At 47.2% G+C, this 24,428-nt stretch overlaps 1 protein-coding gene across 2 annotated transcripts in view; it reads left to right on the top strand.

The window, feature by feature from the left end:
• Positions 1 to 24,428, top strand: part of Wipi2 (WD repeat domain, phosphoinositide interacting 2) — a 31,320-nt gene that overhangs the window by 1,414 nt on the left and 5,478 nt on the right. Inside the window, exons 2-7 of one of the 2 annotated variants that reach the window (XM_028756032.1) lie at positions 6,522 to 6,604; positions 18,240 to 18,409; positions 20,564 to 20,660; positions 21,600 to 21,697; positions 22,056 to 22,148; positions 23,501 to 23,571. In XM_028756032.1, coding sequence (XP_028611865.1) covers positions 6,522 to 6,604; positions 18,240 to 18,409; positions 20,564 to 20,660; positions 21,600 to 21,697; positions 22,056 to 22,148; positions 23,501 to 23,571 — 612 coding nt within the window. The remainder of the gene's footprint in view (positions 1 to 6,521; positions 6,605 to 18,239; positions 18,410 to 20,563; positions 20,661 to 21,599; positions 21,698 to 22,055; positions 22,149 to 23,500; positions 23,572 to 24,428) is intronic. The other variant, XM_028756033.1, reaches the window with a different exon arrangement.

Raw genomic sequence — 24,428 nt, 5'->3', positions numbered from 1 at the left:
CAAATAAAAGCTAGGCAGCTATCTATAATCCTAGCGGATCCCTGACTAGTTAAATGAGCAGGGTCAGTGAGCTCTGGGGCTCAGGGATGAGACCCCCTGCTGTGGTAAATAAAGAGAGGACACCTGGCATCAACCACTGGCCTCCGCAGAAATGTATGCACACCGGTAGATGTGTGCCCCTCATACATTCAGGTTGCTAAAGATTGTGTCGCGCCCTAAAGCCAGCACAACCAAAGCTACAGGGACAACCTGTTGCAATTTGCCCAGTGAATAAGCAGGCACCATCCAGGTTGGAGGAGAGCATTTCCAACCAGTAGTGATTTGGCTTCTACACCATTAGGGTTTGAGGATCAACTATTAGGAAAACCTAATATTACAAGGCTTTACTTGCTTATTTTTAGACACCCCTCCCTCAGACCTGAACCCATTAGTTTAAGTTATAACTTAAAAACAAGACTTGCTGTGTCTTTTTTGACTTGCCAAAGAGATCTAGAAACCTAAGTTGGAAGGAATTCAGTACAGTGACTTCAGTGCATGTGAACTCAGGCTTGGTGACACACTCCTTTAATCCGGTGCTGGGAAGCAAAGGCTGGAAGGTCTCTTGAGTCCAAGGCCAGCCTGGTCTACAGAGTGAGTTCCAGGACAGTCAGGGCTACACAGAGAAACCCTGTCTCTCCTCCCACCCCCTAAAAAAGCTAATGCCCTACTAGCCTTGGATTCCTGGTGCTCTTGCACCTTGCAGTGCTGGAATTGCAGGTGTGTACCACCATGCCCAGCCAGCATCTTTTAAAAAAAGAACAGGTCAGGTGGTGGTGGCATACACCTTTAGTCCCATCAATTGGGAGGCAGAGGCAGGAGGATCTCTGAATCCAAGGCCAGCCTGGTCTGCATAACGAATTCCCGGATAGCCAGGACTGAATAGAGAGACCTTGTTTAAAGGGAGGTTGGGGAGGGGAACAACAAAAACAAGGGTCTGAGGCAGGAGAACTTGACTGTGGGTATTCAGTACCAATGTAAAAGCCAGGCAAGGGCTGTGGGAGGGTGGGGCATCTGTAACTCTAGGGCCGGTGTGGGTGTAGGAACAGAGGTAGGTAGGTTAGGTTGGTCATCCTCAAACCTTCTGGCCCACCAGTCCATCCAAAGAGAAATAATCTCCAGATTCATAAGAGACCTTGTCTTAGATAGCAAGATGGAGTGTGGTAAAGGAAGATGCCCATCTGGTCTGTAGCCTCCATGGACACATACATATACATGCACACAGGTATGCATCCACATGTTCAGAAATACATTAACATATACCACATGGACGTGTGAAAGGTTTTCAGCCACCCGTTGAACTTTGTGTGGAATCCATTTGCTGTGTTCAGGGATAGATGGGGGCCACTGTACGTTAAGAGTACCCGTCCATTATGTAGTAATTTCAATGCCTCGTTTAAGTGCTCAAATATTTATTGTACTCCAAACTACATTAGTGTCTTTTTTTCTCGTACTAGTAATATTATTTCACATCTTGAGAGGTTTTTCTTTTTATGCCTCTTATTCTAAAAGGGAGCCCAGTATGATCTGCTCTTTACTGTCTGGTTTTGTTTTTAAAGGAGAACAATGGGAAAGCCAGGAAGAGCAGCCCATCCTGGTTGTCGATTCCCACCTGTGTTTCTTTCTTTTCTTTTTTTTGTTTTTTTGTTTTTTGTTTTTTGTTTTTTGAGACAGGGTTTTTCTGTGTAGCCCTGGCTGTCCTGGAACTCACTCTGTAGACCAGGCTAGCCTCAAACTCTCAAACTCAGAAATCCGCCTGCCTCTGCCTCCTAAGTGCTGGGATTAAAGGTGTGCGCCACCACCGCCCAGCTCCCACCTGTGTTTCTTAAAGTGGCAGGTTTGTGTGGGAGCACTCTAGCTTTTCCAAGTTGAACTTAACCAGGGAACACCACACCCTACCCCCATGTTAGAAAGGGTCTAAAGGCATTAACTGCTTTCTCCCACTGAACTTCCTCCATTGCCAGGCGCCACTGTGGAAGGAACTATTCTCTATTTACCTGTAAATTGAAGGTAGCTTTCAAAGCCTTCAGCCTTAACTTGTTTGCCTCCTGTTTGCTTTGCAGAACAGATAGTTGAGAATAGGAGATTACCGCACCCGTTACTGCAGATTACTGTAGATGGACAGTCCCCACAGAACCTTGTGATCGTTCCAGGGCAACCTGGTTCCCAGTTTTGGTGTTTCTTAGGGAACATTATTAACTCCCTACAAAAATTGGCCAACGAGAGAACTCTGCTTCTGATACTCTGAAAGGCCTCAGGACTTCTGGTTCAGATCTGGAGCGGGGATGGACTGGTTTCTCCATGATTTGTCCTGGCTGTGGTCTTAATAGCACCTGTCAGATCATTGCAGCTGTGGGGCAGTCAGCTTCCTGTTTACAGTGGTGGCTTGTCCTACTCACCTACATAATCAAGTGTGACCTTTTCACAGTGAAGGTAATGATGGGAGGGCCTTTATAGACTGATGGCTGAGAAGCTAAGGGTCAGGTCTGCTACATGTTCTCATAGTGAAGTAGAAGTCTACCATCCACTTCAGGCTCATGTTTAAATTTAGTAATAGAGTTACCATTTCAAGATGGCGGTTCCTTCCCCATGCCCTCATGAAATAGCAAAAGGATGTTGCAACAAGCTTGACTCATGGGAGGGGAAGATGAGAAAGGAGTATATGTATGTTCCTGAGGAGGTCATGCATGTCAGATCCCCTTGTGCTGGAGTTACAGGCCTGTGAGTTACCTGTTGTGGGTGCTGGAAGTCGAACTCAGGTCCTCTGCAAGAGCAATACATGCTTTTAGCCACTGAGTCATTCACTCCAGCCTAAGCAAATACATCTGCTTGTTTGCTTGTGAGTGGGTCTTTTGTAGCTCAAGGCCAGCTTGGGCCTTGAACTTACTGTGCTGTGTGGCCATGGTTGGTCTTGAACTTGACAGAGCTTCCTACTGCATTTCCTCCCCAATGCCAGAGTTAAAGCTGGGCACCATTGCACCCTTAACACCTTTATTTTTTGAGACAGTCTCAATATGCAGCCTCAGTTGGCCTTGAGCTGGAGGTCCTCCAGCTCCTCCTCCATCCCTCTTGCAGTCTGTCTTCCCCTTTGTCAATAAGGATCACATTGGACAACCAGGGATTGAACTCAGGGCTTTGCACGTGCTGGCCAGGCAAGTGCTCCACTAATGGCTACATCCCTGGGCCTGGGTTAACTTAATAAGGCATAAGCATTTATTTCTAATAGATAAATCTCACCTCTCATTGGGTTCTGCCTTTTCCATGAGTATAAATGTCTGCATTTTCTGTCAAGAGAACCTTCCCAGGAGGTGTATGTGTGAGCCTTAGTGTATCTAATGAAATGTCCCACTGCCCTGGGGCTTTAGGGCCAGTCCTGCCCAGCAATGCTCTGACGTGCTTCACCCTAGATGACTTGCAGTGTCATTTAACTACTTACCTTCCCAAGTCACAGTCAGCTTGGTAGGTTTTGGCTTTAAAACCCTAGCCCAGGTATTTAATACTCTAATTAGTTCTGTGTATCTAGAACATCAAAAAGATTCATGGGGAGCATTGCTCGCTGAGAGCCAAGCCCCCTCCCTGGAACCCAGAATCCACTTTCATGCTTAGATAAGGACCTCCCTAAAGCTCATTTTGTGATTTCCAAGCAAACAAGAAATGAGAAGCGGTGGTCATGAGGAAAAACTGGTAGCTGTCTGTAAGGGTAGGAGTTTGTTTGGGGATTGGTGTTTTTATTTTTCTGCTGGAGACTGAACCCAGCATAAAAATCACATCACACATGCTAACGGTTCCAGAAAATATTTTTGTAAATTATGGTCAGGGGGCTGGAGAGATGGCTCAGGAAGTTAAGAGCACTTAGTGCTCTTGCAGAGGACCAAGACCTGTTTCCTAGGACCCATGAGGCGGCTCATGAGCACCTGTTACTCAGGTTTCAGGGGTCCAGCACCCTGTTCGGCTGTCCTGGCTCCTGTAACTGTGTAGTGTACATATATACATTCAGATGCATTTACGTAGAATTACATGTGTATCTCACATGTTCTGACCATCTGATGTGATATACACAAAACTTTGAGCCCAAAATGAATTTGCCAAAGCAGGCATACTGGTTCATGTCTATGCCAGTACTCAGGAAGTCTGAGGCAGGGGGATTAAAGTCCCAGGCCAGCCTCATCTACTTAGTGAGATTCTGTTTCAAATAAGCATAAAAACAAAGTGTCCTTTGGTTTTAATAACCAGGAAAGTTTTCTTTGGGGGACTCTTGTTTGCCGAGGACCTGTGCTCGCTCACAGCTGGGGATGCGGTGGATGCTCACATAGATGCTTAATATAAATGAAAATCTTAAAGACCACACAGGAAAATGGACAACTTAGGAATGATTTTGTCTTACTTTCTTTGTGCTTCTTGGTATTCTGGTTGTTTTGTTTTTGCTTTGAGACAGGGACTCACTATGAGGCCAGGTTGGCCTTGAACTCCTGGTACTCCTACTTCTACCTCCCAAGGGCCAGGGTGGTTTGTGTTTTAAAATCAGAAGCAGTCGAGGTAAGCGATTAAAATTTGCTTACAGTAGCAAACTTTTTTTATTGTCTGGAAAATACTTTCTTGAATGCCAGTTTGCCCAGAGTTCCTAGCTGCTGAGATTTTATTTCCAACTTTTCTGGAGAGTTGTTTGTTTTGTTCCTTTTTTTTTTTTTTTTAAATTTACATTGATACACATCTGACTTGCCTCGTAGAGCGGCTGGATCCCTAAGTGCTGGGACTAAGGGTGTGCACCACCACAGCCACCTGTTACTACTCACGGTGTGTCCAGTCTCTGTACCTGAGCACTTGGTTGAAAGAACTCAGTGTAGTGACGTCTTGCAAAGACAAACCATATCGGCTGGTGGAGAGTGGCTGTGGTCCTCAGGTCTCCCCAGCACTCACAGAGCCTTCAGTCTGCAAGTGCGTGGCTTTCTTTTTCCTTTTCCCTTTTGGTGATTTGAATCAGGGCCTTATGTAGACCAGGCTGCCTTTGAATTTGGTATATAGCCTAGGAGGACCTCGAATTTCTGATCTTCCAGCCTCTGCCTCCCAGGTGCTGAGATTGCATGTGCTGCCATACCCAGGTTTAAGAATGCATTCCACCTCTCTGTGGGAAGGCCAGAAATGTCAAGTGATGAGCTGATTGTTAGTGTAGCCTCAGGTGTCTTCCTGGGATACAAATACAAATGGGTGGCAGTCACAAAGATGTGTTTTCATCTTTTTTCAGCATTAAACCAAAACCAGCCCTAGTGTCTGAACCTATTGTGTCTCCTTGCTTCTCCCTAGTCACCCTTTGTGCTGGGGAAAGCTGTGTGTGCTGCTTTCTCTTGCTTCCTTGCTTAGTTGCATTCTTGGGATAGAATTTTCTGATCAGGACTTTCTTCATTTGGTGTCACCAAGGTTTTGTGCTCTGAGCTTTTTAGCCAGAGCTGGGAGTTGGTAAACATGGCCACTCAAACATAAGCCTTTTTCCATCTGAGGCAGTGATTCTCAGCCTTCCTAATGATGCGACCCTTAATACAGTTCCTCATGGTGTGGTGACCCCCAACCATAAAATTATTTCCATTGCTACTTCATAACTGTAATTATGCTACAGTGGATCGTGATGTTATGAATCTGATAATGTGACCCCAAAAGGGTAGAGAGCCACTGGTTGAGAACCAATGGTCTAAGGCAGCAAAGTCTTCCAGTCCCAGGGTCTGAGTAGTTCCTTGGTGCATGCCATTTCTACCCCACCTCCTGGCCACAACACCTTACGAGAGTGCTTAAGACAGTGAAAGTCAGTCCTGAGACAAGGACGGACACCCAGCCCAGGTTGTAAGTATCATTGCTCAGAGTGTAGACTGCAGTATGGTTTACTGGCAGACTCATACGTGCCATATCAGCCGTGCGTGTCTGCAATCACTGAGTGACAGCTGATTACTCTTCAGTTAGGGCTCAAAATGAATTGTGTTCATTTGTTTTTACTATTTTAATCTTTTCCCACGCTTTATGGTGGGGAGGGATAACTGACTAATATATTTAAGGTCTACAACTGGGTACCTTCATACACATATACATGAACTGAAAGACCATTGGGGCTGAGGGGATGGCTCAGAGGGTAAAAAACACATGCTGTACAAGTGTGAGGGAGAGGTTAGATCCCATAAACACATGTCAAGCCAGACATGGCCCGTCTTCCTGAGATTGGAAGGGAGGCGACACAGGAGTATTCCTGGATGCTTACAGGCCAGCTAGCCTGCAGTATGCAGTTGTGATTAGTAAGACTCCTGTCTCAATGGCCATGCCATATGCTTTACAGAATTCTGGCTTATAGTCAAATCCCTGATACAGACCCATGAGATAACTCAGACCATGCTGGGGATATCTGATAGGAACCTTGGTGACTGGTGAGTAGAGTGGGCACTGGTTTATGCATGATTGCTGTGTACGTGCGTCAGCTCTTACTTCTGAATTTGGCTTTTTTACAGGTCCCTAGCTGTTGGTAGTAAGTCCGGGTATAAGTTTTTCTCCCTTTCTTCTGTGGATAAGCTGGAACAGATCTATGAATGCAGTAAGTGCTTGCTTTATTTTCCCCTTGTTAAACAAAGTAGACCTATTGATCTAGAATTGGAATGCAATCTTTACACCAACACTGGGCAGTTCAAGTCCATACAGCCCTGGGCCAGTCCTATTCCACCCTAGCCACCCCAGGAACTCATAGCTAGGGACTGACCATCTAGGTATTCTTCTAGATCTCTGGATGTTTGTGTATAATTAGTGTATTTTTAGGGTTGTGTGTCTGGGCTTTCAGGACCTGACATCTCACCATATGTAATCTTATCATTTCTCACACTCTCCCCCCCAATACCATTTAGACTGCATTACTGTCATAAAGGGGTCCTAGAAAATGGAACTGTTCCAGTCCCATAGAAATGCTTTCCTTTGGTCAGTTTTTTGGTGGTGGTCTGTGTATTGGGATAGCAGAAGGGCCACAAGCTGGGGCTTCTGAAAACGAAGGAATGCCTCTGTAGGACCGTGGTCAGGACTGGAAGTTAATGACCATAAAACATCATTTGGGCTAGAGAAGTGGTTCAGTGGTTCAGAGCACTGATTACTCTTTCAGATGACCTGGATTTAGTTCCAGGAACCTGAATGGTAACTCTCAGCCATCTGTAACTCCAGTACAAGAGATCTATCACCCACTTCTGACATGTGTAGACACCAGGCACCCACATGATACACACACACATAAGTCCAAGTGAAACACTCATACACATAAATAAAATTCATTAGAATAATTTTTAGAGTGCTGTGGGGGTATGGAGGCCAGAGGCAACAAGCAGTCTTTCTCAAATACTCTGCACACTTATGTTTTGTATTTGTATTTTTTTTGTTGTTGTTGTTTAGGACTGTGTCTCTCACTGAACCTAGAGCTTTCGCATAGAGCGAGACTGGATGTTCAGTGAGTGCCAAGGTTCTGCCTGTTTGCCTTGCCCACACATGAGCTAAGCCACACAGCTTTTTACATGGGTCTGGGGATCTGAACTCAGATCCTCTTGGTTGCCTGGCAACTACATTACCTACTGAGATGTTCCTAACCCCTAGACATTATTAAATGACAGTTTTTTCTTATTACACTTTATTTATTTAGTGTGTAACCTCAAATATGCACATGCGTCACCACACAAGCATGAAGGTTAGAGGACAACTTACAGAAGTCTGTTTTTTCTTCCCTCTATTTGGGTCCCAGGTCAAACTCAGCTCTGGTAGCAAACAGTTTTACCCACTGAGCCATCTTGCCTGCTTTAATACTTTTAAAGTATTAAAAAGATGTAGGGGCCCTCACTGGACAGATGGCTCAGTGATTAAAAATACTTACTGCTCTTGCAGAGGGCCTGCGTTTGGTTCCCAGCACCCACATCAGGAGGCTCACAGTTGCCTGCGACTCCAGTTTCAGAGGATCTAACACTTTATTCTGTTTCCTGTGGACATGCAGGTACACACAGTACACATGTTAAAATGGGTTTTTTACTATTAAAAACAAAATTGTGACCATGTGGTGGCATTTGCCTTTAAATTCAGCACCTGGGAGGCTGAGGCAGTTAGATCTGAGTTCAGGGTCAGCCACAGCTATATGATCAGACCCTATATCAAAACAAAACAAAAACAACAAAACCTCATGTCCATTTGGGTGCAAATGTCTCATCATGTGAGTGTAGAGATCAGAGCACAGCCTGTGGGAATGTGGGTCCCAGGATTGCACAGCTTGTCGGTCTGGGCAGCAGGTGCCTTTACCTGCTGAGATTCTTGCAGCCCCTCCCCCGTATGCCATTGTTAAGGGGAGCTCACTTTGAATTGACAGGCATCTGTGAGATACAGCCTCTGTCAGATACCACAGCTAGAATATTACTATTCTTTCCATTCCTGCAGTTTTACTTGTACCTGCGTGTGTGTAATTCTGTGATGCTTTAGCACCGTAGAGTCCTGTATCCACCAAGACCCTGATAAAACTCCTCTCACCTAGAGCAGTGGTTCTCACCTTCCTAAGGTGTAGCCCTTTAACACAGTTCCTCATGTGTGGTGACCCCCAACCATACAATTCATGTGTTGCTACTTCATAACCATAATTTTCCTACTGTTATGAATGATAATGTAAACATCTGTGTTGTCTTATCATCTTAGGTGACCCTGTGAAAGGTTTTTTTGACACCCCCCCCAAGGGGGTCAAGACCCACAGGTTAAGAACGGCCAGTATAGAAAGATCCTTAGGTTAAAGTTAGGTGCAGTGACTCATCTGTAATCCCTGTACTTAGGAAGACTGTGTTCTCTGTCAGCCTGGATACAGAGTGCGACTCTGTCTGGAAAAAAAAAAAAAGCAAAATAATACTAACCAATACAAATAAAAATCCCTTCAGGTTGACAGCCCTCCCTCCCTATGTTCTCCCACCTGTCACCTGATCTACCTCAGCTTCCTGAGTGCTGGACTCGCCAGCTTTGAAAGTCGTGTTGCTCAGGTTGTTTGTCTGGTTACTACTGAGCTTCCTGAAGCCCAACTAACTAGGAAGAACAAATGTATTTAAGTCAGTTTAGGAGCTCAAGGGCATGACTGTTTGAGCTCAGTCAGGCTCTAACACTTGACCCCACAGGCAAGAGGGTGGGAGCACTGATCACAGCTGGAGACAGGAAGCCTAGGTGGGGGCACAACCCTGGTGACAGGTTGTCTTTTCTGTTTGTTTCGCCTGCAAACCTGTATGGACAGTGTCCCCTGGAACTGAAGTTATGGCTGGTTCTGAGTTGTCATATGAGTGCTGGGAATGGAACCCAGGTACTCTGAAGTGTATATGGGCTCTGGGGCTTCAGACTTGGGCCCTCTCAGCTGTGAGACAAATGCCTTACCAGCTGAGCCATCCCATAGTGTGTGATTGGCTTTTCGGTCAGCACAGTTCCTGAGAAGTGACCCAAGTGTGACGATAATTTTGCTTTTTTTGTTGGGGAGCAGTAGTTCATAGCTTAACTGTTAGCCCAAGAAGTGACCCAAGTGTGATGATAATTTTGCTTTTTTTGTTGGGGAGCAGTAGTTCACAGCTTAACTGTTAGCCCATGGGAAGATGGACAGAGTCTCTCTCTGGACTGTTGTTTAAAGTAAAGCCGCAGTGAGCGTCCATTTCTTGAAGATGAGTGCCCAAGAGTACAATTGTGTGGTAACTGCACATAGAGTTTTTTTATGAAGCAGTGGGACAGAGTGATCAGGGAGGGGTTCAGGTTCATGCTTAGCTAAAGAGAGTTTAAGTGCCAACTTGGTTACTTCTGCAGCAACAAAACAGACAAGAGACAGCCTGTCTGTGGACATACTTCCTGGGCGGCTGTGCCTCATTCACTAATGATGTAAGGCCATCTGAGTATTGACTGTACTGTGGACCTGTCCTCTCAGATATGTGCGACCCTGTCTCATAGTTAATTTGTGTTTCCTTGATGGTGGTGTTGAGACAGTCTATGTGTAGACCGAGCTGGCCTCAAACTCAGAGGTCTGCCTATTAGTGCCTGGGTAGTTAGTGCCCTGTTAGTGTCCACTAAACCTGACTTTGCTTTTTTTTTTTTTTTTTCCTGAGATATGCTAGCCTCAATTCTCATTCCTGTTTTCCAAGGGCTGAGGTTTCAGTTCAATATCAAGCACATTTTGGCGTCTGTCTCCTACTCTCAGCTTTTTCTCCACTCTTCTTTGGTTTAAGATTAGTCTCAGCCCAGGGTGTCCTTGAACGTACTTTGTAGTCAAGGATGGCCCTAACTTGGCTTAAGTGAAGTTGCATTCTGTCTTGCAAACTATTCTGATTGTTGAAGAAGAGTGGCAGGTACCTAGTGACAGCTGCTTCTAAGTAGAGGGGCCCAGAAGTGACTCAAGCATGAGGCTGGAGACTCTGGGGAACAGACAGATAACTAGTACCAAGCCCTTAGCATAAGTCGAGGAGGACACTGAGTACATCTTGGAATTCCAGAGTCCTGGAAACCAGGAAGGTAGAAGGCCCCCTCCCTGCTGGAGGTCAGGTGCTGCAGGTGCCCTTGACTCTAGAATAGAGTTTGTCTGACAGACCCTTCTGCATCACCTTGGTTGTTACTTCCTCAAAGATGATTACCCACTGGGAGAGAGTGGCCACCAGCATTAGAGGCACTCCCTGGTCCTGACCTCTTTGTCCCACTGCCTCCTAGACGTTACTTATTTATGTTCTCCCTTGGCTTTTACCACCGGTGGCTAAAGTGTGATCAAGTCTCTAGTGAATGAGAGTACAGTGTCGCACTGTTTGGTTCTGGTGTCAGTGGCTATATGTGAATCATGGTTCTCTCTGTATTGGGAGGCTTGGTGTGTAGAGTGCAAAGGAATGCCAGAACCCAGTCCTCATTTGCCTCTGCCTGAACTTCCTGACTGGCTTTGGTGGGAACAGAGTATGTGGTCTTGATAGCATCTGCCAGTGTGGGAAGGTAGCTTGCCAACTTCTGTGTCCCCTTAGTGAACTTTTTTCAATCTTTCTCTCCCCCTCCCCTTTTTCTCTCTCTCTTTCTTTGATTTTTTTGAAACAGAGTTTCTTGTGTAGCTCTGACTGTCCTGGAACTCGGCCCTGTAGACTAGACTGGCCTAGAACTCAGATCTGCCTGCCTCTGCTTCTCGAGTGCTGGGATTAAGGCATGTACCTCCCAGGGTAAATTTGGATTCTTAAAAATAGATGCTGAAGCAGACAAAGAACATTCCAGTTAATACTTACAAATTTGTGCTTTTTTATTTGATTCAAGCAGGGGTGGGAAGTCTTGGAATCTGTTCTCCTTCCACCTTTTTGTGGTTTGTGAAGCTTGAACTGTGGTCTCCAGGCTGGTGGAGCCAGCACCTTTACCTGCTGGGCTCTCTGGGTGGCTCCATTTGAGTTCATCCTCCACCCAGAAGCCACTGGGTAGATATGCCCCTACAGTGCTGACCACCTCTCCTCACATAGGGGCAGGCGTCCTGGAAAACCAGCTCATCTCTGAGTGAATGTCAGAGTTGTCTATCACTCTTCTGCAAGTGGAGTGAAGAATCTTACTTTATGATTGCAATTTTAGGCCTTGTACACTCATGACTCCTAGCAGTCCATCATGAAATCAAGTCTTTGCTGTCAGCCTTTGTTGTTTTATCAGAAGAATGAGCCAGAGCAGGTCCTGGGGAGCAGGACCAACCACTAATGGTTCTTTAAAGCAAACAACAAATAAAAGCTTTGCCCAGCAGCAATTAGGTCTTTCCTAACAGTGCAGCCATGATTCAGACTTCTCATCTTCATGTGTGAGATAGGTCTTATTGCATAGCCCAAGCTGGCCTGAAATTCATGAGCTGCCAATCTTAGATTCCTGGATGCTAGGATTGCCAGTATATGCTAACATATCCACCATTTCAAACTCAGTCAGTCAGTCTTTCTCAACCCCCCTACTTGGACACAGGGTCTTAATGTAGACCAGGTGGCCTCAAACTCTGTTGTTGAGGTGGCCTTGAACTTCTGATCCTTCGGTCTCTGACTCCCAAGTGTCAGATTAAAGGCATGTGCTACCACTCATGTTTTGATGCAGATGTGGAGATAGAACCTAGGGTTTCCTGCATGCTAGGCAGGTATTCTAACCACTGAGCTACTTTCCCAGTTGATTTCACACTCAAGCAGCGTTGTAAAAGCTTGGGTCTGCTGCCCGTTGTTTCTGTCCCACACGTTCTCATGTGTTCCAGCATGCCTCGGTGTTGGGAAGTTCACAGTGTGCATTCTTGAAGCTCTCTTCTTTAGAAGGTCACTGCAACAGCAGTGTCCACTATTGTGTAAAGCACATTAAAAGACCTTTGTAAAGTGTCAGAGTGTAGAAGGGAACTTCTTCAGATGCCATGTAGGGTCAGAAGTGTGCGCGTGGGGACCGTGCTCCTCGCAGAACTTGTACTTCTGAACGTCCACAGGGAGCCCACCTAGAGCTCAGTGTTGGCTGTGCTTGCTGGTTGTGGGAGCCTTCCTTCCCTAGAATCAGAGCTCCTCGTGGGGATCTTAGGTCTCAGGTCTGAGAAATGGCGCTTTCCCATTTGACAGCCCGTGCATCTGTCAGAATAGTAATTTTGTGAGATTTTACAGTAACGGAGTTACTCCTCTGCCTCAGTGTGCTATAAGGGAGCATCAGCTCTTGACAGGCATCACTGAGAGGCCTGTGGGAATGTGTCCCATCAGTTATTTAATGGCATTGTTCTTTCTGTTGGAGGAGTATCATTCATTGCTGCCAGCTGTCTACTGTGGCAACAGCATTAGCCCAAGTAACTCCTTTCCTAAGTTAGACTCTTAGACAGCCAACCTCGAAGTGGGCAGCATTGTGACTGAGGCCACCTGGAAACTAGGCCATCACCATTTGAAGTCACTAAAGTTTGTGTCCCAAGTGTTTTCTGCATCAACCTGGGTGCACTCTGGCACTAGTGTGCCACCTTCCAAGGGTTCAGACCTGTTAGCTGTCTCCTTCCATCGCTGGCCTTTCCCATTGCTCCCCAGGGTAGCTGAGCTGCCCTTGATGGAGTGGAGAGGGGCTGTGCTGAGGGTGTGGGGCGGGCTCATGAATGGTGCAAAGCTCAATAACACAATAGCCGTGGGTTGAAGAGACCCCCAGGACCCATGGAAAGATAGCTATGGTGGCAGTGTATAACCCTAGTGCCAGGGGAAGGAGGACAGGCAGGTAGATCCTAAGAATGATGTGGCCAGCCAGTTTGCCACTGTGTAAGCACCAGGTTCAGTAGAAGATCAACAGAGAAAGGCACCTATCAATAACCTTTTGTTTGGACTGCCTAGCTCACATGCAGTCACACAAAGTCAACTCTTCCTGGTCAGACCAGGGAAGTAAGTTCCCCTGCCATTTGCAGAGGGCTTAATCCTTTTCTTAGCTACTATGGAAATCAGATAAAGGTTACAGATTAAAAATTGCCCCAGAAAACTCAATAGCTGTCAGATCTCTTTAGTGGCTTAAGAAACACCCCTTTACCCCCTGATGCCCATTACCTGGGGTTGAAGGACTAGAGTTCCCAAAGGGTCTGCATATACTTAGCTTCTACCTCGTCCCAGTGGCCCATTTTTCCCTGGTGACATGACTTGTACTAAGAGTCCCCTACCACTTGCATCAGTAACTTCTTGCATCAGGTCGTAATATATCAGCCAAAGTTCATATGTCTGCGTTAGGCTACCTGAGATGGGCTTTAGTGTGATTTACAAAAATAAAAGCCAACCTCTTTGGGGTATAGTTTGTATACCTTTATGGCCTATAAATCCCCTTAAATTATCCAGTGTGGTGCATTTGCTGAGTTGAGCAGCCTACCATCATGGAATTGACAAATGTTTTATCTTCTCTTAAAGCCGGAGTCCATTAGCAGTCACTCCCTATTTCCTCCCCCACCCAGCCCAGCTCAGCCGCTCCTCTTCTTTCTGCATCTATAGATTTGCTGTCTGGGCATTGCAGATAATGCAGCTGCGGCTGGCTTTGTCCATGTGGAATGTTTTTACAGCTTCTCCCTGCACTCCCGTGTACCAGACCTGCCTTCGTATTATTGCTGAGTGTTGCTGTACTGTCTAGCTGTCCTGTTTGGTTCATCCACTGATTCATGCACTCATGGGCTGTTCTGCACATTGGTGTGCAGGCAGCAGTATGGGTGCCTGTTCCCGTTCAAAGAGTAGACTTAGAAGTGGCTAGCTGCCTGAGGAACTTTGCCGTAGCTACTGGTGAATAAAGCTGTCAGGTAATTTCCTGGAGTTGGAAAGGTGGGGTCAACAGATAACCACACAGATAAGCACTAACCACTGTGCTGTGGAGTGTGGTGACTAGAGGGAGTGAGCATCTTCACACCCAGTACTGGGCTCAGCATGGAATGTTTCTGGTTTGTTGTTTTGTTTTGTTTAGTAGATTAATGAAAGTAGTGGGTAGGGCAATTTGGGGAGTGATTCCTATGGCCCAGCCCACTGTGGGGCTATAAATGCAAGAAGTTTAGCTTCTCAGGGAAGGTATTGGATGGAATATGAAGTCTAGCTAATCCCTCTTCAGGGAAAGCAGCCAAGATGTAACAACTTGGGTCCAGGTGCTTCCCCCACCCCACCCCCACTCCCTACCCTGGATCTGTTGCAGGAATGTGCAGTGAGGCAGGGACATTGTTGCTCTGTGCAGTCTCCAAGGGCATATTATGGTTTCCATCATTAAAGGCAGTGTTAATTAAAGATTTTTTCTTTCTCAGTTGTTTGAGACAGGACCTCTACGTAGCCCTGGCTGTTCTGGAGCTCACTATGTAGACCAGGCTAGCCTAGAACTCACAGAAGTCTGCCAGCCTCTGCCTACCAAGTACTGGAATTAAAGATGTGTACCGCCATGCCTGGCCAAGAGAAATTTTCAACAAGGATTTTTTTTTCTCCTATTACTAAATACTTTTTTCCCCTCCCACCTTGGCTGACCTGCTTCTGCCTATACTAGGATAAGGGCAGACATCAACCCTCCACGCCCCACCCTCCCCACTGCCTGTCCCTAGGTTTCTGATTTGGGGTTGGGGAGATGCTTGGTTGCTTTTGTTTTTTTAAACACACTTTCACTGTGTAATTGACTGGCTTCAAACTTGTGGTAGTCCTCCTGCCTCCACCTCCAAAGTACCGACTGTAGTTGTGAGCCGCCACACCCAGCCTGAGTCCTGGTTGTTTTGCTTTGTTTTTTGACCTCTGTAGTATTGATGTCATTTTACTACGGTTAACTGGTTCTGAACGCCTGGCCATGAAGTCCCAGGCCTCCCGGTGCCTGCTGCTGGCTCTGTTTAACCATGTTGCACTTAGGAACTCTCCCACCCCTGCCCTGCAATGACCCATGCTCACTGCAGGAGCCCACCGCCCCTCCCCTGGCCTACCTGCTGGCCTCTGGGCCTGGCTGGGATCCTCCTCCTTCCTGGTCAGTAAGAAGGGCGGGGTTTCCCACAGTTTAAACTTAGTCTTGCTAGATTTTGCTCCTGACATTATTAAGTGGTCCTGGTCCTTCGGTGTCCCTGTGTCCCCTGAAGTGCAGTTGGGTGAGCGTATAGGTGCTCCTGTGACTGAGACAAGATGTTCTTGGAAGCAGTCACTCCCCCTACCCCCACTAGCTTCCACAGTCTGCTTCACCACAAGGAGCATCCAGCAAGCTCCGCTGCCACTCCCTCACCTCCCTTTCACACTGCAGCCCTCCCCTCACAGGAATGTGTGCAGAAGACAAGGACTTATGCCCAATGGTTGTAAAACCCCCAGGGGCTGGAGTTAAACATTAGCATGGGGGCGGCATGCCTCAAATTCAGAATCTATGAAGGGTGACACACAGCTGCATATGGGAAGGTCTTAAGACTGTCTCAAAAAAATAAATTAAAAAAAAAAAAAAAGATAGCCGGGCAGTGGTGGTGCACGCCTTTAATCCCAGCACTTGGGAGGCAGAGGCAGGCAGGTTTCTGAGTTCAAGGCCAGCCTGGTCTACAGAGTGAGTTCCAGGACAGCCAGGGCTACACAGAGAAACCCTGTCTCGAAAAAAAAAAAAAAAAAAGACTGTCTCGCCCATGGTTTAAATTACAGGGCCAGTGGATTTATATAAAGATTTCTTACCATCAGTTTTACTTTATGGAAATGATTAAGTCACTGATAAAGTATTTGTTTTCCAAGTCTGAGGACCTGAGTTCTGATCCCCAGGACAAAGGTAAAAAAGTACTTGTAATCCCCAAGCTGGGGAGTTGGAAACTCAAACAGAAAAGATTTGGGATGATCAGAACTTGAAGTCTCCTCTGACCTCCCCATGTGTGCCATGAACCTGTCCCTGCATATACATACATGTGTACACACACAGTTTTATATAGACTGTGCTTTCCTATAGTGTGCCGCATCTTTAGCGTCACTAAAGCTGTAATCCAGTCTTGTTTATTTGAGGATATTAGACACAGGTTCTGCATGGCAGCTAGTCCTGGCTGACTTAATTGTGTGTGTGTGTGTGTGTGTGTGTGTATGTATCTGTGTGTGTGTCATATACAGACCAGCTTGACAATCTGGTGTCTAAACAGTCCTCCAGACTAGCTAGCCAGTGAGCTACATGAGTCCTAATGTCTCTACTTCCAGGCGCATCACCCTGCCCTGCTTTCTACATGGGGTGCTACCTCTTCTGCCCCTCCCCCTTTTAAAAACAGTCTCAGTGGCCTTTGCTAACCTAACTCTGTGTAAACCAGGCTAGCCTCAAAGTCATAAGAGATCCACCTGTCACTGTCTCCTGAATGTTAGGATTAAAGACATATTGTCACCATACCTGGCGACTGTAAACTAACCCTCTTTCTATATCAGCAACTCTGCCGATACTCCTTCTGCCTGGAATTTCTCATCATGGTTTCTAATCATGACAGATGTCCTTGTGACTTCTTGAGGGAAGTTCTTTGTGCTGCAGCTAGTTGACATTCTGAGGCTCTAGTCTGTCCACCTGGTTGGCTGTGTCTCAGGTGCTTGTCATGTACAAAGTCTCTGACTTCTCCAAGTGCTAGCAGTGTTAGCTGTGCTTTTGTTGCAAGGCACTCTGGGCACGGGTTGGCACCTAAGTCAGGATGCTCATGGGCAAAGCTTCTGCAGCCTGGGACCCATCTCCTGGCTCCCACTCCTCTGGCCTGTTCCTCAGTGGTGGCAGCCACTTGTGTTGTGACTCTTGACATGACAGCTTGCTTGCTGCTCTAGAAGGGACGCAAATGTGATTGTGTCACCTGGCTAAAAGTGCCCACGAGTAAGCTATAACGAGCTTAGGGTCAGGCCTTGATTTACTGCCTGTCCCATTGTGAGTAGCGGCACATTCCCATGCTTGAACAAAAATGGGTGTGTCTGCTTTTAGCTTCTGTCCAGTATGTCAGTATACATTTGTGTCTAGTGTGTTAATGTACATTTGCGTTTCAGGTCAGGCAGACCTGATGAAACTCTGTGCTTGCCTAAAAGCGCAGATGCTCTTTGAGTTACACAGCCTTGTCTCCTGATGCACCCATCTTCAGCTACAGAGAGTCGGAGCTGTGGCTGTCAAGCCGGCCTGGTGAATGCTTCAGCAGCATGGGGCTGGCACCGGCTCAGGCTGGCACCGGCTCAGGCTGGCACCGGCTCAGGCTCCTTGCCCAGTGCCACAGCAGTTACGGATTGGGCCTTAGTGTGCATCCCTTGCAGCGTCCCACTCTGTGACCTGACCTGACTAAGTGTGGGCCCACGAGATGGCTCAGTGGGTAAAGGTACTTGCTGCCAAGCATGACAACCTGAGTGGGAACCTCAGGACCCCACGGTAGGAGGAAAGAACAGACTTCCACGAGTTTCCTCTGACCTCCAGTCTTACCACGGCACACACACACCCCCACAATATATATTAAAGAACAACAACAGTAAGTAAATGTAGTGAGTGTGCTTTGAAGTCCTGCCGGCATAAAGTTCATGATTCTGTGCTTTGGCATCAGAGTTTGCACGTAGGGTGTGATCTGTATTTATACTGACAGCAGCCAGGACTCCAGATAGGAGACTTTCCATCCCCTTTGCTGACCTCTGACTCCAGAGATAGTCAGCCTGTGTGTCCATTACAGTACCATGTGCCTGTGAAAGTGCATGCACTGGTGTCTGTGGGCAGACTGCACACTTTAACCTGTAAGTGTATGCATCCACACATGTGTTGTTCTTCTGTGGTTCCAGCTGACACTGAAGATGTCTGCATTGTGGAGAGATTGTTCTCAAGCAGCTTGGTGGCCATTGTCAGCCTCAAAGCTCCCAGGAAGCTGAAGGTTTGCCACTTTAAGAAGGGAACCGAGATATGCAACTACAGCTACTCCAACACAATACTGGCTGTGAAGCTGAACAGACAGGTGAGGAACACCCTGCGTTGCAAGCAGCTCAGATGGGACAGCACTTGCCTTGCCTACCGTGCCCTTAAGCCTTGGGTGCCATCTCAAGCACAGTGAGAGGTATAGGCAGATCAGAAGGATGGGAGCCTGTCTCCAAATAAGAGGAGTGGCTGAGGAGGTGTCTCAGTGCTAAGAGCTCTTGCTGTATAAATGTAAGGACTTGAGTCTGAATCCCCAGCAGCTGCATACAAAGTCATGTGTGTCTAACCCTAGCATTGCAGTGGGCTGTTGTGTTTACTGACCTGCCTTAGCTTCCGGTTCAGTAAGAGACCCTGTCTCAAGGGAATAAGGCAGAGGATAACTGAGAAGTACAGGTGACATCTCTGGCTTTAACCACCATTTTACAGACATATAGGTGCACACACATAAGTGAAATCAAGCAAGGAAACCAAGTGTGTGCTGTCTGTTGTCTGGTGTTCCTCCCATGTCTCACACTGGGGCTTTGAGCTCGGAACCATTCATTACCTCCCCGGCCCTGAACCATCTTCTCTACTCCACTGGGCCTGTCCTTTTCGGATGCTTAAGACAGGGTCTTTGTGTAGCCCTGGCTGTGTTGGAGTTTGCTATGTAGAAAAGGCTGGCCTTTAAGTCGTGGTGACCCGTCTGGCTCTGCCTCTGCAGCGCTGGGGTTAAGTTGTGGAGGGCCACGGCTTGACTCTTACACACTTGCTCAGCCAGACCCTCCGTTCCACTCTCAGCAGCTCTGCTTAAGCAGTCCCACACTTGACACTGGCTTGTCCCTGCCAGCATGCTCCATTTGTCCTCAGGGCAGGACTCTTACTCTCAGGTTGCTGTCTGAAAGTCTCTTCACTCTTTTCCTTCTTTGAATCGTTACTGTGAAGTATATTTTCTCCCAAACCAACAAGACAAACCCACATGGCATAACTTTGTATGGAGCCTCTGAGAATATTTCCTGACAGTCCTGGTCTCAGTATGCACACAGGTAGCCACTGCAGAAGAGCCACTAGCATTTTCTCTGTGTGCAGCACACACATTCTGCAGGGATAGGCGCCTCAGCAGCAGGCATACAGCTTTCCTTACTGTGAGAGCTGGACTCCAAGGGGCAGCTTCTACTGTTTAAAGCAGTTAGCCAGACTTGTGTTTCCTGGTTGCCTGATTAAACTGGGATTGGCCCAGTTGTCCAGTTCAGCTGGGAAGTTGTGGAACATAATAGCTTGAGCGTTTGTCAAGGTGAAGACATAAGAGATTCCTGTTCCTGTACATGCTGCCATGAAGTGTGTGTGCCAGCCCCTCACGATATCAAACCTACTCATCATCTGGGAGCCCCGGTGTCCTGTGTTTAAAATGAATATGAACAGGATAGGGACCTGGAAAGATGGCTTAAAGATAAGAGCTCTTGTTGCTCTTGCCCAGCGCCCACATCAGGTGGCTCACAGCCACCTGTAACTCTAGCTCCGGGGCATCCAGTGCCTTCTCTGACCTCCTCAGGAACTAGGCACACAGTGTGCATGCATGCAAGCGAACACTCACACATTTAGAACACAGTGAATAGAACCTTACAGCAAAGTAACTTGTGTCCACAGTGACATGACCCGTGTGCTTTCACTTGTGTTTTACCAGTATCTCAGTCACCATGGGTTTTGGGGGTTTGTGGTTTTTTTGTGGTTCTCAGGGTAGACCTCACATATGCAAAGCATGAGCCTTTACTGCTAAGCCCATTTTTACTTTTTATTTTGTGATGGGGCCTCAAACATGCCATCTTCCTGCCTCAGTCTCTAGTAGATGGAGGATGGGCCTGTACCACCTGGTTGGGCTCACACAGTAGGTGCTGTTATCCACTGAGCCATCTCCCTGGCCCTCACTATAGTTTTCTAAAGCAGTTTGCCTTTGTCAGTCTCTCCCCAGTCTGTCAAACACTTGGTACTGAGTTAACCAATCTTGCCCTGTGAGATTCATAGTGCACTAGGCATCTATAGTTATGGAGTTGTGCAGATGGCTGTGGAGCCTGGTGGGCAGTGCACACACTTGCACTCTGTACAGCAGCCTGCATGGTGTCCTGGGCTGGAGACTGACTTAGTCCAGGAGTCAGCTCAGGCGGAACATGGCACATGCTGGCCCAGATGCTTCTTCATGCTTGGTTGTTACTGTTTCTAGAGGCTCATTGTGTGTCTGGAAGAGTCGCTCTATATACACAACATCCGAGACATGAAGGTACTTCATACCATTCGAGAGACACCCCCAAACCCTGCAGGTAAGCCATTGCTAAGAAGAGTCTGGACCTGTTGAGGCACTTACCACCAAGCCCAGCTACCTCGGTATGATTCCAGCAATCCACATTGTGGAAGAGCACTTACTGCAGCTCGTCCTCTGACCTTCCCACCTGTACACGGTGCCATGTGAGCACACCCGCACCAAAAAGAAATACATAGGGAGAAAACACTTAAAGGAAGATCCTAGTGGAGGTAGGGGAGGCTTTAAAGGGTAAGGATAACTACTGTGGGCTGTGTGGTGGCTCAGCAAGTAAACGGCACTGAGCCTGACAAGCTGAGTGCCGCTCCCAGAACTCACATGCTGGAGGGGAGAGTCAGATCCTTCCAGTTGTGCTCTGCCTGACACACACCTCGGTGCACACACACTAAATAGACAGATGTAGAATGATAGCGGAGGGTGGGAGTTTCCTCTCCCGGTCTCTACAGTCAGGTATAAAATTCAGAAGGTGGAAACCGCCCGATCCCCCTTCCCTGTGCTGCTGCCTTGTGAGCATGGAAGCTTATTGGTTGGAAGACGTAAGTTTATAGGTTACCCCAACCTGCTGGTCACTCCTAACCAAAGGTGTCTCATCTCTGTGATACCAGCATTCCCCAGGGTGGCCTAGGGTGGACAACTTGAGGGAGGATGAGGAGGAGAAAGCTATCTGCTACTTTCTATTGTTTTTGTTGTAGAAATGTTAACTCTACTCTAACACTAAAAGGTACCCTTCTAGCCGGGCGATGGTGGCGCACGCCTTTAATCCCAGCACTTGGGAGGCAGAGGCAGGCGGATTTCTGAGTTCAAGGCCAGCCTGGTCTACAGAGTGAGTTCCAGGACAGCCAGGGCTATACAGAGAAACCCTGTCTCGAAAAAACCAAAAAAAAAAAAAAAGGTACCCTTCTAGACTCCATGTGCGTTCAGTCATCATGTGTCTCCACAGGCTTGTGTGCACTGTCAATAAACAACGACAACTGCTACTTGGCGTATCCAGGAAGTGCGACCATTGGAGAGGTGCAGGTCTTCGACACCATTAACTTGGTGAGGTCCTTGAGTGGCTCTGGAGGATGTGTTTGCTGGGAAGGCATGCAGTGGCATCCTTGGCTCAGCAGCATGGCTTCCTGTGGTGCTCTCTGGAGGTGGCAGAGCAGGTCTGCCTGGGCTACCTGTGTCTTACCAGTGCTCACAGTGAGCTGTGCTTGCTGGCAGAACCCAGCACACAGGGTCAGCTGCTTTGCATGCTATACTCTGAGCGGTGTTTCCACAGCCTGCCAGCCACGGGGCTCCACTGCTCATGCTGACCTTCGTAATGACGTTCTAGCAGCCGTTTCTACCTGATGGCCCTGTGGGTACAGGGCTCTTGTGTGATAGTCATGTTTTCTTTATTTCCCCTTTTCAGAGAGCTGCGAACATGATCCCAGCTCATGACAGTCCCTTAGCAGCCCTGGCTTTTGATGCAAGTGGGACCAAGCTTGCCACTGCTTCTGAGAAGGTATGTCTGCTGTGGCTGGGGGAAACCTGGTTCAATGGTTTCCGTGAACCCTGCTCGTTCTGTTCACACAGTCCAAGTTACCAACAGGTTTTCTATTCCACTATAAGGGGCTGCCAGTGCTGGCTTCCCTCTTTGAGAATGCCTGAGGGAGACAACCTGTGTAGAGAACAAATGGGTTAGTTACTAACAGTTAGCTGGCTCATGTCTTCAAGCATCTCCCATGGCTGAGAAAAACTGGTCATATGGTAGCCAGGAGGAAAGGGGGTGGGGGTGGGGCTGAGGTCCCCATATTCCCTTTAAGGACACACTTTCAGAGACTGGGACTGACTAACTCTAGGCCTCTAGTAGGTTCTGCCATCTTCTATTAGAGCCACAGGCTGGGGTTGTTTGACACATGGCAGGGAGCACCAAGACAGTTCAGCAAGTGTGCTGTGCATGTATATGCAAGTATGTGTGTACATATGTAAGGAAGGGAAAGGCTACAGTAGGAAAAAACAGACTCCTTAGGCTGTCCTCTGGTCCCCATGTGTGCACTGTGGCACATATACCCACAAACACCCACATATACACACATAAAATTTAAAAAACACAAATGCTTGTTTGTGGCATAAAATAGGAAAACATCAGGCATAGCAATGATGCAAGAAGCAGGTAGCTCTCTGAATTCAGAGCCAGTCTGGTCTACACAGTGAGTTCCAGACCAGCCAGGGACATAGTGCGACCTTGTCTCAGTCTCAAAAACAACAACAATAAAAATCAACAACAACAAAAATGGCTGTAATTTTTCTTTGTTTTGTTTCATTTGTTTTTTTGAGACAGGGTTTCTCAGTATAGCCCTGGCTATCCTGGAACTCACTTTGAATACCAAGCTGGCCTCAAACTCAGAGATCCACTACCTCTGCCTCCTAGCTGTAGTATTTTCAAACATCACTATTTTGAGACATTGATGTTGTCTCTTACATACTGTTACTGCAGGTAATGATGTGTTTAAGTCATGTGTAAATCCCAAGTACATGTGTCTAATTATTAACGTAAGAGATTCCAGTAAGAAGATCTGCGGGCTAAGGGAATGGTGCTTTGGTGTTCTCTACATTTGCCTTCAAGGCTGGTTGTTTCTAGATCAGTAGGCTGATTTTAAGCAATGCTATGGTGGTAGCAAGAATAGGATAGAACACTGTGGTCTGTGGCAGCAGGGGTGTGTGCTAGTCCAGAACTGGAGCTCAAAAGGAAGCCAGGTTGCCCCTGGAAACAGAGGCCTGGCTTATTCCTATGTAGAATGATGTGAGAAAGGAAAAGTCGATGCTTTGCTCAGCTAAAACTGTTCTCTTCCCCTTTGTCCTCTCTCTGACTAGGGGACTGTGATTCGGGTGTTTTCCATTCCAGAGGGACAGAAGCTGTTTGAGTTCAGGAGAGGAGTGAAGAGGTAAAGGGTGTGCACCCGGCTGGTCAGAGGTTCCCTTGGGTCTCAGGTTCTGTTACCTGTGCTCAAGCAAGGTGAGACTTGGAGGACGCGGGGACTCCAGCAGGTCATAGCCCAAGCTCACCTCACCTCCTGGGCCTGCTCTCAGAAGGGCAGGACAGGCATTGCTGTGAAAGCCACCAGGAGATTCAGGGTACAGAACAACCCCTGCTGGGCTCCTCTCTCCTGCTGCCCCTCTGCCCCTGAGGTCCTGCCCACCTCACCTCCCTGGCAGATATTTTGAGCTGTTCTTAAGGTTGGGGGTTCCCTCTATGATTTGCCCTACAGCATCCTACGTCTGTGCCTAAAACTCCCTCCCTTACTGCTACTTAAGGCAGATACTGGAGCACAGTAGGACAGGACTAGGCTGTGGGGCCTGTTGGCTTGCTTCAAGCCCTGAGCCATAACTGCCTCCTCAAGGCTTCATGTAGAAATCTGAGAAGTATTTAGGACTGCTTGGCCTCTCAAGGGGACCTATTATCACATCCTTTTCTTGCTGGGATGTCCCCAGAGATAGAACAGACATGTATCGGTATCGCCTTTCCAAAGCCAAGAGCCAAGTGTAATGGCCACACCTGTAATCCAAGCACTAGGCCACTAGGCTGAGCTGTTTAGTAAGTATGGAGTATACCGTGTGTGTGTGTGTGTGTGTGTGTGTGTGTGTGTGTGTGTGTGTGTGTAAACACAAATACACATATACATACACTCACTATAGTAAGTATAGTATAGTATAGTAAGTATAGTATAGTATAGTAAGTATAGTATAGTATAGTATAGTAAGTATAGTATAGTATAGTATAGTAAGTATAGTATAGTATAGT

Source organism: Grammomys surdaster, unplaced genomic scaffold (assembly GCF_004785775.1).
Source record: "Grammomys surdaster isolate TR1022 unplaced genomic scaffold, NIH_TR_1.0 126109, whole genome shotgun sequence".
Classification (NCBI taxonomy): domain Eukaryota; kingdom Metazoa; phylum Chordata; class Mammalia; order Rodentia; family Muridae; genus Grammomys; species Grammomys surdaster.
This window is presented reverse-complemented; position numbering and strand designations above follow the sequence as displayed.